The sequence below is a fragment of the Prenolepis imparis genome, unplaced genomic scaffold (assembly GCF_030444845.1).
Source record: "Prenolepis imparis isolate NDT839.2.m4 unplaced genomic scaffold, iyPreImpa1.0 SCAF_4, whole genome shotgun sequence".
NCBI classification, from domain to species: Eukaryota; Metazoa; Arthropoda; class Insecta; order Hymenoptera; family Formicidae; genus Prenolepis; species Prenolepis imparis.
Window position 1 is genome coordinate 14410589 of NW_028141162.1, and position 17081 is coordinate 14427669.

A 17081-nucleotide genomic window follows, 5' to 3' on the forward strand; every position below is an offset into this window, starting at 1 on the left:
TTAACGGCGCTTATTGGGATGAATGAGCGCTATAGTGTTAATATTAGCATAAATATGGACTTGTGCATGTCGTAATCCCGCGCTTTCCATTTATACAGCTCGCTAACGCACCGGTTACGAGCCTTACATACATAACTTTGAGAGCTTGGAGATTTTTGCAACATTAATTTTTCATCCTTTTCAATCTCTCTAATCGATCTTTAGATTAGATGTATTTTTCTTAAATAGAACCAGTATATTAACACTGAAAAAATAGCGCGTTTCGAAAAAATAAACATTTCTTTATTGTTTATGCGCGTGCGTGTGTATATTTTATACATTTTTATTGTTGTTGATTATTTCATAGAGATTCCAGTTTAGTTTGCCATGAGTGTTCATTGATGCCGAGAGATATTCCGTGCACATGAGCTCGGTACATATGTGAGACATACACAATAAACACGTATTCGCACACATACAAGGAACACGATTATCACTGTAAGGACGTCTCTACGTGTATTTATGACCGAATTAACCCACGGAAATACCAAGTGCAGTAGCATAAATGTGGTCTCATAAATACGAACGAACGGCTACGTTTCCGTATAAAATCGCGGCGCGCCGTATCCGCGGGAGAGATCGGTTCGTCGCCAATTTATGGACTTCTCATTTATATGACACTTGTAAAAACGCTGAGCCGATCTAAATTGTAGTAACAAACGCGAGAGCGTTCGGACGCCGAAGTAACCGGTTGCTATATACTCACTTTTTACTACGGATTTTTACTTCCATTCTCCACAAATGCGCTAGCCGATATAGTATATAAATTTTCTTTCTTTAAGAAAACACGAAAATGCACTTGCCGACCCTTCGCGTAGATTTCAAAAATATTTTTGATTCCATCCATTAATTTTTTTAGTCTTGACAGTAGGCACCATATTTCGCAAAGCACCGATAAAATTCGTAATACTGTTTAGAATATTTCTAACGCATGTATGCATATATGTATATCATATAAAACTGTGATAGCAAATCATTTATCTCTCAATCATATTCGGGTTTGCGAATTTTCTAATTTTTATGAAATGCACAAATTAATCACGTTACGTTGACACATTTTAATTTATACATATTTTAATTTATATGGCAGACATTCTGTATCATTTTATTACTATGATGAAGAATAAATGAAAATTCGCTTTATTATAATATTACTCGTTAATGCAACGTGGTCGAGTTTCATTATCCTCGTCGCTTGGTATCGCGTATATTTTTTAATCGAGGTTACAATCCAAACCGGGAGAGAAGAGAGCGGAGATTGCTTCAAAATTGGATTATAGATAGTTTTTCAGGAACAAACGAGATATATATTTTGCAAAGGTTTTTGGAAAATTAATATTTAAATGTGTAAATAACTAATAAATCTCGGTATTTTTTTAGTTGACTTTAATTAAGTTTATAACTCGAATCTCTCTTAATTTGATTAGAATATGCGACGTTAAAAATTAAATGACAATCCAATTTTTCATCCAATTTTTATCCAGCTCAGTTCAACAAACAAAAATATATTGTGAAAAGTATCGCGTAAGTTGTACTTGAAATATTATGTACTGAAATAAAACATTAAATATTGAAATATAATATAAACTGAAATAAAATATTATATTGATGTTTCTATATCTTCTCAATCAAAAATAAAGGGAAAATTACTTGAGAAAAACGAGACGCTCGATGTCATATGCACTGTAACTAGGACGATGCAAAAGATCGGAATTATGTTTTGCCCGTGGTAACCGCGACACAGAGGTAACATAAGGATATGGCTCGTTGTATGCAACAAACGAGATACCGTTACAATAGATGGGAAAATAAATATCCTTAACGATCCCTAACAGGATTTTATACAATGCACATTAGTCCTACACTAATTTATTATCTCAAAAATTTAACACAATACATCCCCGGATTTGTGTTCTTATTTTTCTGCACAGTTTAGGTTCGCATTTAATTTTTTTATGCGTTACGTTAAATATAATTAAAAGAGAAACGAAAAATAAACGAAAATTTTCCTATGCTCATTATATTGAAATTGACATAACATAAAAGATAAAAGTCCAGTGCTATATATTGAATCTGAATTCGAATTAATAAAACATAATATTTGACCACATAAACATTATATAAATTAAATTCGGCCGAAGTGTCGTGTGCAAGTGTGCAAATTAACCTTTGTTACACAACGCATGCCTTGTCAGTTATTATTAATCATTATAATATATAATACGCACACGCGTATAATACCCATAACTCATGCAAATACATGAATATCATGAATAATTAATTCTCTCTGAATTGTCGCGAAATTAACACGGATTACAGTACATTATATCTTGCGTACAATAATTTCTTTTTATCAGTCCTACGATGTAATTTGCTACATTTAATCCATTTAAATCCGCATGAAAATAATTCATCCAGATACTTGAAAGAAAGAAATATTCGCTTCAATATGGCAAATATTGCAAAAGATTCTATCAATATAATTTCATTTATATCTCGCATATTATTAATTTTTATTAATTCTCTACAACGAAATGAAATCTTATCGTAGTGTATTAATTTTACCAGAAGCGCATTAACAGATTAATAATTACGCTATAACAAAAATTTAATCTATTATTATATGACAGCATTAAATATGGAAAATTATATTATTTATTAAATTAATAAAAGAAATAGAAAAATAATATACAGTCTTCTTATATATTGATATTGCTTTAAAGAGTTTAAAGAAATGTAACTAAAACTTCTTCACATTATTGTTAATCTAAAGCGTCATTTCGATATTCGTAAAAGCTCATATTTCAATCAACAATTCAATTTATAAATCATTATTGTTTTACATTCCGTGACAACATCGATTATTATTTCTCCGCAACAGGGTTCAATCTAAGATTTAATCTCCGATCACTTGTTCCCGAAAAGCTTTACGGTAGCGGGTTAATTCTGTAATATCGAGCATTCATCGTGACGGCGAGGTGAAGAGGCTAATTCCTGTCGATATTCTCTCTTCATTCGGGCAAATCCATTAAAACCCGGTCGGACAACGTTAGACGAAGAAGCTCCCGTCGATCGATTTCCTGTCGCGTTTTTCTTTCTTTTTTTTTCCTCTCTTTTTTTTTCCTCGTTCCGCAGTGCGATCGCGACTTGAATCGGGTCAAGTGCACTTGCACAGCGGCAAACTGCCAAACCGCGATCGCGTTCACAACTGAAGATGAATCGAAAGACCGTTCGCCTAGTTGGTCATTAGCATAGTCTATTACCATCTCCCTCCCTCTCTCTCTCTCGTACACTCAAATAGGCATCGTACTGCTTTCGATTGCACTCGGTACCGAAACTATAGTTCGACCGAGAACCGATATATCCCGTCCGAAGGACTCGGTGGAAATCGTCTTTTCTATTTATTCCATTTTTGAGATGAATGGAAAGGAGGAGGGCACCTGATTGCTTTTCCGATATTTATTTCAGTAGTTTCCATTAATCATAGATAAAGATCTCCCGCGTGTAAAAAAACGCGGTAAAAGGAACCCAATGTAGCCACCGATTCGTACAAAGCGTCAGATTCTTTCGCAAGAATCTCGATTCTCTTTTGGCGCAGAAAATAAAAAAAAACGTGATCGTGCTTAAAGACCGTGTGTGATATTTCGAAAACAATTTTGTGCGTCGGATTTCCGCAACTAGAGCATTCCGGGTGTGCAATCAATTGATTATTATTTAAAACGCTTCACACATAAAGTTAAATTAACAACATTGATGTAACATGTTGCGGAGAGTCACGTAGTTTACTCTAAAATTAAATGTAGAATTAACAGCTGGTTTTAATCAAACTTTAAATTATAATATTGATTAAAAATCCTTGACTATATAGCAATGAATAGAATAAAATAGCTTATGAGACAAAATAAAAGCAAGCGAAATTATTGTAAATGTAAATTTTACGTTTTCTATTTGAATTTCTAACATAATTTACTTTTCAATATCACTTTTTTAACTTTAATTTTTATTGTAATTTTTATGCGTGTTTCTGCATTTTTATTTGATCAAAGAAAGAACCGAGATAAAATTAAAATTGAAATTGAAAAATAAAATTTGGAAATGAAAAATTAATCAAAAAAATGTCACAATAACAAAACTTTTTTAATATCTCAATAATTTTAAAAATTATGGTATGTTCTCTTTCGTGGAAATATAAAATATTTTTATATCATATTTTTAAAGAACTCATTCTCTCTCTCTGCATTGTCCTAAGTTTTTTATATATTCCTGTGAATATAAATGTAATTGCGAATTTATCATTCTTCTTTTCAATGACAATTTCGCTGTCTAAAGAACTCGTTGCACGGAGAGAAAACACAATTATGTATCTAAAGCGATTGTTTCGAACTTTACTTAAGCGATTATCGTATTGCGTGTTAATTCGCTATCGCGTGCTAACACACGAGTTTTCCGCAGACGAGAGCCCGATGCGTCTTCGATACCCGCATCGTTTCATTACTGCGCTCAGGCGTAATACACTTCATTTCGCGGCGCAATTATTGCTAGCTATAAATTGCGCGACCGCGTCGGGCGGGGCGCGCGAATCAATCATCGGCTAGAAATAAAATCCGTCCGTGTTACATTCAACGAAACGAAATATAATCGGCGAGAGATGATTTATTACACGACACGACGAAATATTGCGATCGCAGCAGTTCTTCGACAAAACGTCGATTATCGCAAATAATACTGTTTCTGATGCAATTACTTGCGCAACAATTAATTTGTAAACGCGATAACGATGAATTATATATAGAAGTCATTTTGAAAAAGAAATTATCGAATATTGAGAGGTTTCCTAATATTATCCCTCGAACGTTGATCTGTTGGGGATTCAAAAGAGTTGATATTTAAAAAAAATAACACGACTGTCAACATTTTAAGTCAGAAAAAATATTCGACGAAAGAAAATTCGTCGCTGAGCTGAACCAAACAGATTTCGTTGTTTTCTTTTTCTCTCGCGAATTGCAAGAGACTCGCTCGTGTAAACACCTGCCTTCGATATTTCCGCGAGACGATATCGCGCGAATGAGAGGTGCAACCAAACATCGCGCGGCTCTCTACCTCCACCGATCGCGTTTATTTATTTTTTTCGAGTTAACCGATTTTCATAAAGCACGCTGTTTGCACTCGGACTCCAGGAGAGCCGCGCGAAAGCGATGCACACGTTCGGCCAATATTTGCAAGAAGCGTGTCGCAGCGCGCGTATTACGCGCAGCATCGCATAATGTTTGTTGCGAATATTGTTCGAATACGTTCGTGGCAAAGGGGGAAGGAGAGAGGAGGTCTCGTTCAAAGCTACACGAGGGATGAATTTAGCGATTCAACAAGCCGGTCGGCATTTAAGGGCCGCACTACTATATATTGCCTGCATGTCACACAGTTGCTGCAGTCGCTTTGCGACGTGCTCGCGCAAATTCCTATGACGGATGTAAGTCATGTAGTCTAGTTTTAGGTACTACGTCAAGTTGCCTAAGTGTCTCTGGCTGCCGTTTTGGCCACGTGGTCGTAATTTTCGTTACATCCCAGAATTCTCCTTAGACGTCGTCATTACGCTTATTCTATCTTTGTCCCAATTTAGGAAAGTGATTATAAAAATTGATAATCCCCTCTTCTAATGAAGTTTTTAAGACGAAATTTATGCAGAGAAAATCTGCATGCAATAAACACTTACATGATATTTTTATATTGTATCAATATTTGCTTCATGTTCGTAATCAATATGCTGTTAGTATTTTATAATATATTATATATTTTTTTTATTATATTATATATATTATAATATATAACATTTATATATCTATATTATATGCATATTTTTGGTAGAAATATATATATAAATGAAAAGTTTTTTCATCCATCTCTGACAGTAGACAGATGCTCTATTATTTATAATTCTCGACGTTTTGAAGGCCGTGTCCTCTTCATCGTCGACGCTGAGATATCTCCGTCTGGCAAATCATGAAAAATGCAGAGGCATACATTCAAATACAGATCCGGCAGCCGCGACAATGCGGGATGATTTCCTTCGAGACGAGATTTCTTTAAACCCTTTGTTACCGAGCCACGTTTATTCTTCGTTTATTCCTTCTCGCTCTTACAGGCACAGCCGTACATCTTTTACAATCGCACCCGGTGTCCTTTCAAGACGTGAACGAGGTAATAACGCGTGCCACGAAGAATTTAGGCCATTTTCTCCCTCTGGAAATGCGTGCAAAAAATGCGGAAGGGCTCACGTTTTCCTATGAGCGCAAACGAAAGAGACTGCCGGAACCGTAAAGTTTTTCTTGGTTTACCGCTTCTGTTCGCGGTCAAAGCGTTCCATTTTTTTTCCTCACGCAAAGTACTTCTCGGAATTAAAGATCTAATTCCGTTGGGGAAGCACACAAAAAGAATAATCCTTTTTTATTAAGATAAAAAAGGTAGGCTAATTTTTTAAATTTTGTTCCAGAAGTATGTCTTTAACGTAGTATTGCAGTGCCTCATTCAAATTTAATTATCGCGTTGTTTTACTTCAATAAAAAATAAACAATTTTAATTTTATTTCTTTATTTTAATTAATTTAATTTTTAATTTATTTTCTAATTATTATAAATCCTTGAAAACAAAAAAATACATGTTCTTTTATTTTTTCTGTCTAGAATTAAATGTTTATAGAAAGCTAATATGTACATGTGGTCAAAATTATTTACATATTATATAAAAATTTTCGGATTATAATAGATCCTTTATTTTCCCGATACGTCTTATATCGGGCGATTTTCTTTAAAGCGACAAGGGCGAAAGCGAGTATATGTGTGAATAATGTAAACTAAAGGAAACATGGCGAAGAGAGGTGTATGCTTATAATAGCAATTCTCTCGTTTCGCCCTGAATCGCAATCGTGCCAGAATCAGGCACAACCCCGGAAATTTTTCGGTCGATCGAGCCGTGCGCGTTAATTACGCGCCGCTCCGTGAGCGAAAGATTACAAGGGTTTTCGCAGCAATAGCGCTGGCAATGGGAGGTAGGGAAGAGGGAGGCGAAATGTGGGGTGGAAATTTCGCGGTGTTTCGACAGGGATCTTTCCGGTTGTTTTGGCTGGTAACCACCCGGGTGCTGTTACCACCATAATTTTCGCGGCGCCGCGCCGACTGCCTCGGTGCAACCAATTTCGACGCCGCATTACCCTTTTGCGGTTTATCTCGCCGCTTGCAACGGCTCCGCAACGAATCAGAAATCGGCAGCTCCGGAGCTTCGGCACCGGTCAATTCATCCGATTCGACGGCCGTCATTCGATATATTTCGCGATCGAAACCGCGAGGTAAAATTGAAATTCCTCCAATATTGGAAAATGCGAATTATCAGGAAAATGTCAATTAGATATAAGATGCACTAAGCTAACGTTTCTAGTATTGTATTCTCAGTCTTATATAAATGATTGCTATAATTGCTTTATAACTGCAGCAATATGAGTAGTTGAGTTAAAAAATTCTTTTTTAATAAAAATGATGAAAATTTGTTATGCGCTTCATAATCTGATTGCATTTTAATAAGTTTCCTTTCGTGTTTAAGCGTTAGCGTAGGCAAATTTTTTGATTATACAGAGCCTAAATATGCTTACTAATATTATTGATCAAGATAACGCAGTAATCTGTTGGGTTTAATATAAATACGAAGTCATATTTTTTAAGATTTTTTTCCGTAATAAAAAGTAATAAAAAGTGCACAAAACTATAAAAATATATATCTACAAATATTTTAAAGCAGCTTTCAAGAAGAAACATTATTAAAATCTTATGGAAGTTGGTCGTCATTAAATTGCAACGTCGTTTGAGAAATACAAAGCATAATGTACTGTCTCCGAACAATCAGAATTTAGTATTGTAATAAAAACGAGCTGAAATTCCTATTGTTGTCGACCAAATACTTCACTCAGCGGCACGTACAATATATTAAGAGAGACTATATTCAGAGATTTATATTTACTTTAATTATAGTATCTAATAAATAAAATATTTTTAATTTGCGCGCACATATCTTATATGATATTTAAGATCATTCTATCATACTTATTTCATTCATGAAATATCGCGATTGAATTGGTTCCTTTATCGATCAACATAAACGTCTAATTGAATTTATTAGAACATAATTAATAAAGCATGTAAGTACATATAAAAAAGTTCAATCTAATGTGTTATTAATTTTTATGAAAGCTTATTGAGACAAAGTACACATAATTCTTTTATTCTGTTAGCTCGACAAAATGGAGGTACTACTTTTTAGAATCGTCCTTACTCCTATTACAAGGACAAAGACAAGCTTCATGCGATGCTTGCGATCCAATTTTCGAAATCCGCTAGAAACTATATAATACGCGACAAAAAGAAAATCGCCCTATCCTTCGTGAGTCCATCCGGAAATCTCATCGGGAATGAAATCGCCTTTCAAAGCATTTTCGTAGTATCGTGGATCATTCTAATCTTTATGAACAGATCTTTGTGTCGGGGAAAACACAAGCTTATCTTTAATCTATTTAGAACTAATCTATTTAGAAAAATTTTAATAATACTATTTTTTTATTATATACCCAATTTTGTAACATTTAAATACAATATTAATTACAAAAAAATAAAATTTTTATTTTCTACTTAATTAAAGATCAAAAAACCTATGTTAATAATTCAATACGTTACTCATAATTAGAAAAAGAATTAGAAATGCAACTTTATTATAAGTCGCCTTTGACTTTGCTATTTCGACGGCAACAGTGTTTTTAGCTTGGACAGTTTACCGCCGAGGCTTTCGGAAAGGCGGAAATGGCATACGGTAGCAAGCGGAAGTTGATACAAATAACGAATGAAGTGCCGTCTTTCATCGTCGAAAAAAAAGTGCGCATTTCTTCCGGCAGTGCAAATGAGCTGCGGACCCGTCCGAAGTGCAATTATCTCGGGCGAAGTGCATGAATTCATCTCTTCTCCATGCTCGATGAATGCTCGCGCGCGCCGGCTACTCCGGAAAGATAAATATTCAGATATGCATAACAGGAGGAAGAGGCAAAGGCGAAGCGCGCGGCCTTACTTCTTTCACTGGAGGTTGCTCCACGCCTGTCTCGCCCGTTAGAAGAACATTAATTTTCGTAAAATCGCATGTCCTCCAGCACCAAATGCACTTGCGGAAATGCAATTATGCGAGCATACGCCAAGAGAGAGAACGAATAACACAGAGCGTGTTCTATTCTTCAAAGAGTCACTAATGCGTACTAAACGCTAAAATTTAATATTTAAGAGAGCTATTTATTAAATGTTCCATTCCCCTTTAAAACGGCATATTTCGTTTAAATTGATTAAAATCTTCATCATTTCATGATGAGCAATTTTTTATGCGGAATTATAAAAATTTCTTCACTTTTCGATTTTTCAATTCCTTCTAATTTAAATTGCGGAAATTATTCACATCGAAATTGACAATCTCATATATATACATATAGATATATGTATATGTATATATACCTATCTACGTACCTAACATGCCTGTAGTAATCAAGACTCGCTTTCTCCGTGGAGCGCGCGCTAAACGGCGATGCAAAATTCATTTAGCTCGCATATTCGGCTAATTATACTTTGTCCTATTCTCTGCAGCCACCACTGGGCCGAATTCGCCTTTGCCGTGCGCGTTACGCGGATGTATTAATAACTCTCCATTATTCCGCCGTGGCATGAAATCGCCGAGTTCCGTCAAATTTCAATTCTCAATTAATTATACAGTTAATTACATAGTTTCACGTTGCCCGCGGAGCATTTTCAACGAGTCCCTCATCACTCTCTTATCATAGAGCTCGTTGCGGAACGACACGATTTCGCATTCAGTCGAATATATATTGCACAAGGATATCTGAAAATATCTAAAAATTACATCTATCGATTTCTAAATTTTTAACTTATTAGAAGAAAAGTTCGAATTTTTTTTTCCTAAATTTATTTCACTCAATTATGAGCAATCCATGTGTTTTGTAAAACTTCTTTGACGTAAATGACAGTTAAAAAGTATTTACTGCTAATATTCGTGACAAATCAGTTCTCGAGATAATCTGTCGATTATCAATGTTAAACTATTCATTTTCGGGAGTACACACGCGTATTATAAATAGAATAGATGCAAATGCGATTGTTATTTCGATATATATATCGTGCGCAAATGCGATTGTTATTTCGATATATATATCGTGCGCTCGAATAAAACTAAATAACGAATCCGATCGTGCGGCGAGAGACAAATGAACGTGTACAGTTAATAGAAACGTATACCGCGATTGTTTCAAAAATGCGCACGTAACAGCTCGTGAATTCGCGCGATGCATATTAATCGCACTGACAGTAATCGCGTCGGACACGCGGTGACATAGAGATTGGACAAGGCTAATGCCGCTTCATTCGGCTTCTCGTGCGATGCATCACTTTATTCCTGCATTCCTATGCAACGTTGCGAATGACCGCAATTTATGACTGTTTGCCGAACACGCGCGTGCAATTCGGGCGGGTTCGGTCAAGGAATCTATAAAGAATCGGTTTAAAATGATAAGGGGGTGTGTAATAAAAACACAGAATTATGATCGTTCGCGGAAAATGTACTTTCCGAAAACGCTAGAGCTCAATTTCCCAAGCAATCTTATACGCTTGATCAGCTCTCAGGAATATGTCAGATCCGATATTGAATCTCGCGCTGGGGGGATAATAAGAGAGGAGAGTAGTGCACTCGCGTGTATCTGCTGCTCGTCGAACTAAGGCGAAGGCGAGAAGTCGCCGTAAACCGCCCTCACGATGCTCGTTCCAGTTCTGGAACTGTTCGCCAAGAAATCAATCGAGGGTGCGAATGCCCCGACATACGAGAAATACACGCTGCCACTTCCCCTGTACTGTGTTGCTATATTACGCTGACCCCAATTCTACAAATCCGTCGAGGCTTCCTGGCGCCGACATATAAAATTACGTCAAACTTGGGACTATTCCGTCTCAAAATACCCGTTTCCCCCGGTTGCCTCGGAGAGAGACTTCTTAAACAATTTATGCTCGGAGGCCCCGTATCTAGTCATGCAAATGGCTAAGGAACGGATTATGACATCGCCCTTTATTACCGCCCTGTGTAAAATCTACAATTTTGTAACGTTTCGCGTAAATAGAAGTTGATAACAATTGTATGTTCGTCATGTGGGTAGACGTGTATTAAGGCTAGAATATCATAATACATTTTATATTAAAAAAAAAAAGATGAAAAGATATAGAGAAAAAAAAATGAAAAAAATAGCATATATAGCATTATTTAATATCATGTTGTAATATTTACAAAACCAGTTCTTTATAATAGATAAAAGTGGATTTTTTAATATACATAGCAAGGATTTATTTTAAAATATTGAAATCCTAAAACATATATTTCTATATAAAAGCTGGCGCGAATAGAAACCGTAGGCGATCGAAAAATAAATATTTTACAAAGTGATTGAATGTATCGAGTTGAGTGATGGATTATATAGTTTTGTATTTATAACAATTTCTGCGATTTATAAGATTCTACAAAGAGCTGACATTTCATTTTCAGGAAGAATCATGTACTCATAACCGCGAAAAATTTAAGTCCCCACGTCGTGATAATACATCTACCCTGCACATCACATACTACTGCGTTTCTGCCGCATTCCCGAGATCCTCGGAATGCCGGGAATAAAGGAGGAGTATCCTACGAGTGCTCGTTTCTGTTTTCAGGTGAACATCCGGCCGCGATGCAGCACGGAAATACGGCAGCCGGCTCGCCCAACTCCAAGACGGTGCTGCTGATGCTCGCCTTCCTTCTGGGTCAGCTGAGATAATGTGCGCGTACACACAAAGGTCGCCCGAGACATTAAATCGATGGACACGCATCGCGAGGTGATTACCCTTAACACATCTCCTTAACGTTAATTCTTTTGCACAGACCGTTCTGGATTAGATCCCGCATAGTTTCGTCATTTAGCGGCCGAAAGGATTACATAATTTACATAATTAAATTACGTAATGTGACGGTAGTCGAGCGATTGAAGGAAGGATTTCAATTACTGGGATCGGAAAAATGAAGCTTATTAAATCTGCGAATTGATACTTTTCAAACTATGATTCTTATTTTTCTTAATTAATCGATTTTCGAAGAACGATATTTCAATATTACGCAATTCTCTTCTCTTCTCGACATTATTGACATTATTATTTTTTATGACGTTTATTATTTTATTATTGCAATTTTTTTTAATCATGTGGACGAAATAGAAATGCAAAGTCGGTTATAATAACTAGAATTTTTCTAGCTCTAGTTTAAATTACTCATTTTTAAACGAAAATTTGAAAACTTGCCTCGTTATTACTTTAATTATGTCGTATTTTAAAAGCTCTCATTGTGACATTTATCTTGTTCTTTTTAATCTCTCGCGAAAACACTCGTCTCGTTTATCTTAAACTTAATTGTGAGTTTGGCCGCTAGGATGAGAAATATGAAGATAATTTCTGAGAGACAGCTAGTTCTTACGTAATAAAGGGGAGGCTCTGTGCCTAAGGGTTAAGGAGCGGAGTGTGAGGGGCCAGAGTCAGAGGCGTCTCAGAATCATGCGGATTCTGCGCGACCAAACTTTTCAGTCGACTTTTCCCCGATCACCCGAAAAACTCGAGAGAGAGAGAGAGAGAGAGAGAGAGAGAGAGAGAGAGAGAGAGAGAGAGAGAGAGAGAGAGAGAGAGAGAGAGAGAGAAACGAACTCGGAGCCCGAAATTTTTCATACATTTGTCGGTAGCGACAGCGGCAATATATTTACAGTTGAACTGTACGTATAGAGAAACGTTAAATAGCTGCGTAATGATAACGAGCGAGCGAACCGAGGCGTTTTCACTTCGCAAACATTTTCAATAATTGGCGTACTGCACAAATATAATATTTTCAACATCAATTGCGTCCGAAATTAATAATTATCGCGTCGTGTTTAATGACCGTTCGCCTAAATAACAAGCAGATCCCCCTCGTTTTATTAATTGACGATACATCTGGTTCACCGGGCGCACATCGTTTTTTTATTTATATATCGTATTTCAAGCATTACTTTTTTATTTTTAATTATTTTTCTTTACAATACAATTCATAAACACGTTAACAATCAAATAATAGGATAATACCAATCGCAAATACAATATCGCTCGATTTAATTCCGATTTGTTGTTTACGGCAGTCATGGTAATCATGAAAAAAAAAAGCGATTATTGGCGTGATCCAGTGTATGTAGTTATTTTCGCATGGTAAGCTTCTTTTGCACTCTCTATATTCATACATAGATAATCAAATAAAAATAAAAAAGTCCCTATTCGCAAATAATTGATTAGCCAGGCCGCATCTGCGTTTGGCTTAGCTCAAGAAATTAGTTTATGCTTCGTGATTTAGCATCGGTACGATTCATTGTTGAGGGATAATAAGACGGCAGGCGTTGAAAAATAATTCGTACGACCACACGGACGAGAGAACATAGTTCGAGGGTTCTTATCATATCCACGAGTGATGAAAATGTCAATATTATTCAAGAATTTCAACGACGACGAGATCGGGGTTCTTACAGTTTATAATTAGAGACGGTTTCTCCTACGCGCGCTTCGCGCACGAGAGAAGGAGGGATTAAAGATTACATCGTCGTCGCTGAGATTTTAGGATAATTGCATCGCGATGTCTAACAACGGCGGCGCGATGCAAACATAAGAATTAATGATAATGCGCAGCGCGAGTGTTGACGCGAGGACACATAATCGAGGGCAGGGTGTTGGCTAGGAAGAAGAGGGATATAGAGCACAAGCAGATAAAACAGAATTATGTCCCGCGCCCTTTCCCGACCATAGAGAGAAAATTTTGCGAGAGAGAGGAAAGTGTTAAGTGTAAAATAAATATGTCACGAGCAAGTTTAACTGAAAGAGCGATGTTATAAAAAGGGGTGGACCGACCTCTCCACCCGCGGCGAAGTACTTTCTACTTATGGCATAAGTGTTAAATGAAACTTAAAGGAAAAAAAATACAGAGAGAGAGAGAGAGAGGAAACACATACGCAACACACGCATACATACACCTTACAGATAATAGTAGAGAAAAATGTATGTAAACCACAAACACACACACATACACGCGTACGACTTTACGACTCGTATGATTTTACACCCACGACTAGTCCGAAAAAAGAAAAAAAAAACTGTGTTCCCCCATCCACTCGCATCCTTCTCACGATCTGAGTTTTCACACCGATTCTCTTGCGAGAAAACGCATTCTTGTACATAATGTTTTACTCTTGTAAATAAATTACCCACACAAAGTTCCTCGATTTATTCTCGTCATGCATGTCCCGTCCAGCTAGCGATCACTTCGTATAATATCGAAGAACATGTTTCGATAGAGAAAGAAAAGATAATTTACCCGTGTAAAAAATAATAGGAAATTATCTATTTGTTTTAATCATTTTTATTTCGTTCATTATCAGAGACAAAGTATAAAATTGCGATACGAAAAACTGTAGACTAAATTACGATATAACTTTTCGTCTATTTCGTCGATAATGGTTGGTAATTCGGCGCTAATGGCAATGGCTGCAAGAAGATGGCCCTCAAGAAGATCGATAGCCATGACCCCGATGCGTTTCCCCGAACTTTTCCCGTCGGAGATATTTAAGAATCTCCGGCTTCGGCTCATGAACTCTCTCACTTGCAGACCATCCTCGCAAAATAACGATGGCGCCCGATCAATTTCCTTTAGCCGTTCAATGTCTTTTCGAAAGGGCGCCACAAGAGACGGAGTTTTTTTTACCCCATCAGTCGAGTCGTTTATATCTCCGAAAATAAGAGGTAAGTGAAATTTTCAATAGTTTTTTCAATAATAATCGAAGTAAACAATTGACAGCATTATCAATACTTTATTATAAATCACGGAAGCTCGCATTTTTTTATTTTAATGACGAATCGCTCGAGAAATTTGAATTGAAATTTTATTCGCGAGATTCGCATCGGACGTCTACATGTCTAGATAATGAAAATAAAGTATTTGCCATATATCACTGGAGGTAAGACTCTCGTAACGTATTTAAAGTTCCGCCGCGAGAGTTCAAAGTTTCGCTATTGGACTGTAAAAGATCGGATGCAGCACGATAGAATTGCAGTCGGCGTGCATCGACAACACGGCGACGCAATCAGACCGGGATAGTTCGATGAATATTTATGCGCATCCCACCTACACCTTGCAAAGCCGCGACAATCCACCGATGATATATACGGTGAATTTTTTAAGAGACATTGCACCATGCTGCCTAGCGCCATTCGAATCCCTGGAGCTATGACAGCAGTGCATTCATAAGAGAGTAAACAGAACACAGGTGACGCGCGAGAGAAAAGAGAAAATTAGAGGCGCATTCGGATCAAAAAAGCCTATCTCCTGTCATAGGAGAAAAAAGGGCACGTTTCGTGCTTTAAAATCGCCGATTTCAATCCTAATTGAGGTAATATTCTTTACAAAAAATAACATGAAGGTTTTTTCTCCTTTTTCTAAATACATGAAAATTATTATTTTATTAAATACTCAATTATTTAATATTAAAGCAACTTTTTTCAAGTTCTTCGCAGTCTGCTCTTTAATTTGTCTGTTATAAGTTTTTAGATCGGCTTGTATAGTTGTACGAGAATCGGGGTGCTTCCAATTTTCGTAATAGTGACAAATTAATAGATTCCTCACTCGACAAAATTACTCGCGTGAGTTCTTAAGACGCTGTTTTTAGTTCCGAAGTGTGTACTATAGTTAACGCGATTTTGTACTTTAATTGAATTATTACTGCACCGTCGAACTTAATTAGAATCGTTGAACCATGCACACTTGACTTTCTTCAACAAAATAACTACGCGTGTATACGCACAATTCACGTTGACGTTTCTGATCCCTCGCATACCAAAGAACATACCAACTTGCTAACTATGTGCAAAACTTTGATTAGAAACGAGCGTGACTACTTGAAATTGGGCAAGCAAATATAACGCCACGTTTATAAAATAAACAAGACTATACGACATTTTTGTCGAAGTAAATATGAGATTAATTTGCATGTAAAATTTAATTTTTTTATAAATATATATATAGATAAAAGAAAACGAAAGAGATATAGAGCGATAAAAAATATATATTGTATATTTTTTTTAAACCAACTTTTTCGATGCTTTTCACAAATTTATATATATGTATATATACTTTCTAATAAAAATATATATAAAATTAATCAAAAAATATATATATTGTAAATATACCGCTATTTATTTATTTCATTGATTATACAGTATATTTTTTGAAATATGTTTTCAGATTTTTATGTGCACGATTTGAAATAATAAATAAAAATAAATTTAAAAACCGTCTAAACTCAACAAAGTATCTGACATTAAAACTTGATCGGACAATGATAAGATATATTTCGCATAATTTATATATTTGTTCAATTTTAATTTAAAAAATGTGCAATGAGATGCACTTTCTAACGCACATAGCATAATTTCCAAAAAATTCAACCTCGTGTAGATTATACGCGCGTTGGCGCGCATGAAAAGCTATTACACGCTTAACGGTAAGTACGTAAAATGAGAGTATTAACACTCATTCGCTACGCTAGAATGCGAAATTGCTCTTACATGTCGCAGCCGTATGTACGCATCATAATTAATGCACGCAGATTAGAGGATTAAACTAACTGCAGTAACATTCTCAACCTAGATATGCAGCGCGGTCTGATGATGACACTCGGTCGAGCGTTTCGCGCGGATAATTTCTATTTATCACATAACACTAGGCGAAGAGAAGTTTGTCCTTAGAATAATTCATTTTCCCGGATGTGTCGCGGCTATACTATGCTATGCTATGCATGCATAAGAGCGCGGTTTACGTCAATGTAAATTTATCATATCTACTAACCGATTATGAAATTAGTCAACATTAATCAAACTACA

The 17081-nt window shown here is 36.1% G+C and overlaps 1 protein-coding gene and 1 long non-coding RNA gene across 2 annotated transcripts in view; one reads left to right on the forward strand and one right to left on the reverse strand.

Moving 5' to 3' along the window:
• Dpr1 (defective proboscis extension response 1) overlaps positions 1-15128 on the forward strand; it is a 322483-nt gene extending 307355 nt beyond the window's left edge. Inside the window, exon 6 of the mRNA XM_083035845.1 lies at positions 11820-15128. Within this exon, the coding sequence (XP_082891971.1) occupies positions 11820-11923 (104 nt within the window). The 3' untranslated portion in view covers positions 11924-15128. The remainder of the gene's footprint in view (positions 1-11819) is intronic.
• Positions 1-17081, reverse strand: part of LOC145934934 (uncharacterized) — an 89464-nt gene that overhangs the window by 49906 nt on the left and 22477 nt on the right. The window lies entirely within an intron of this gene.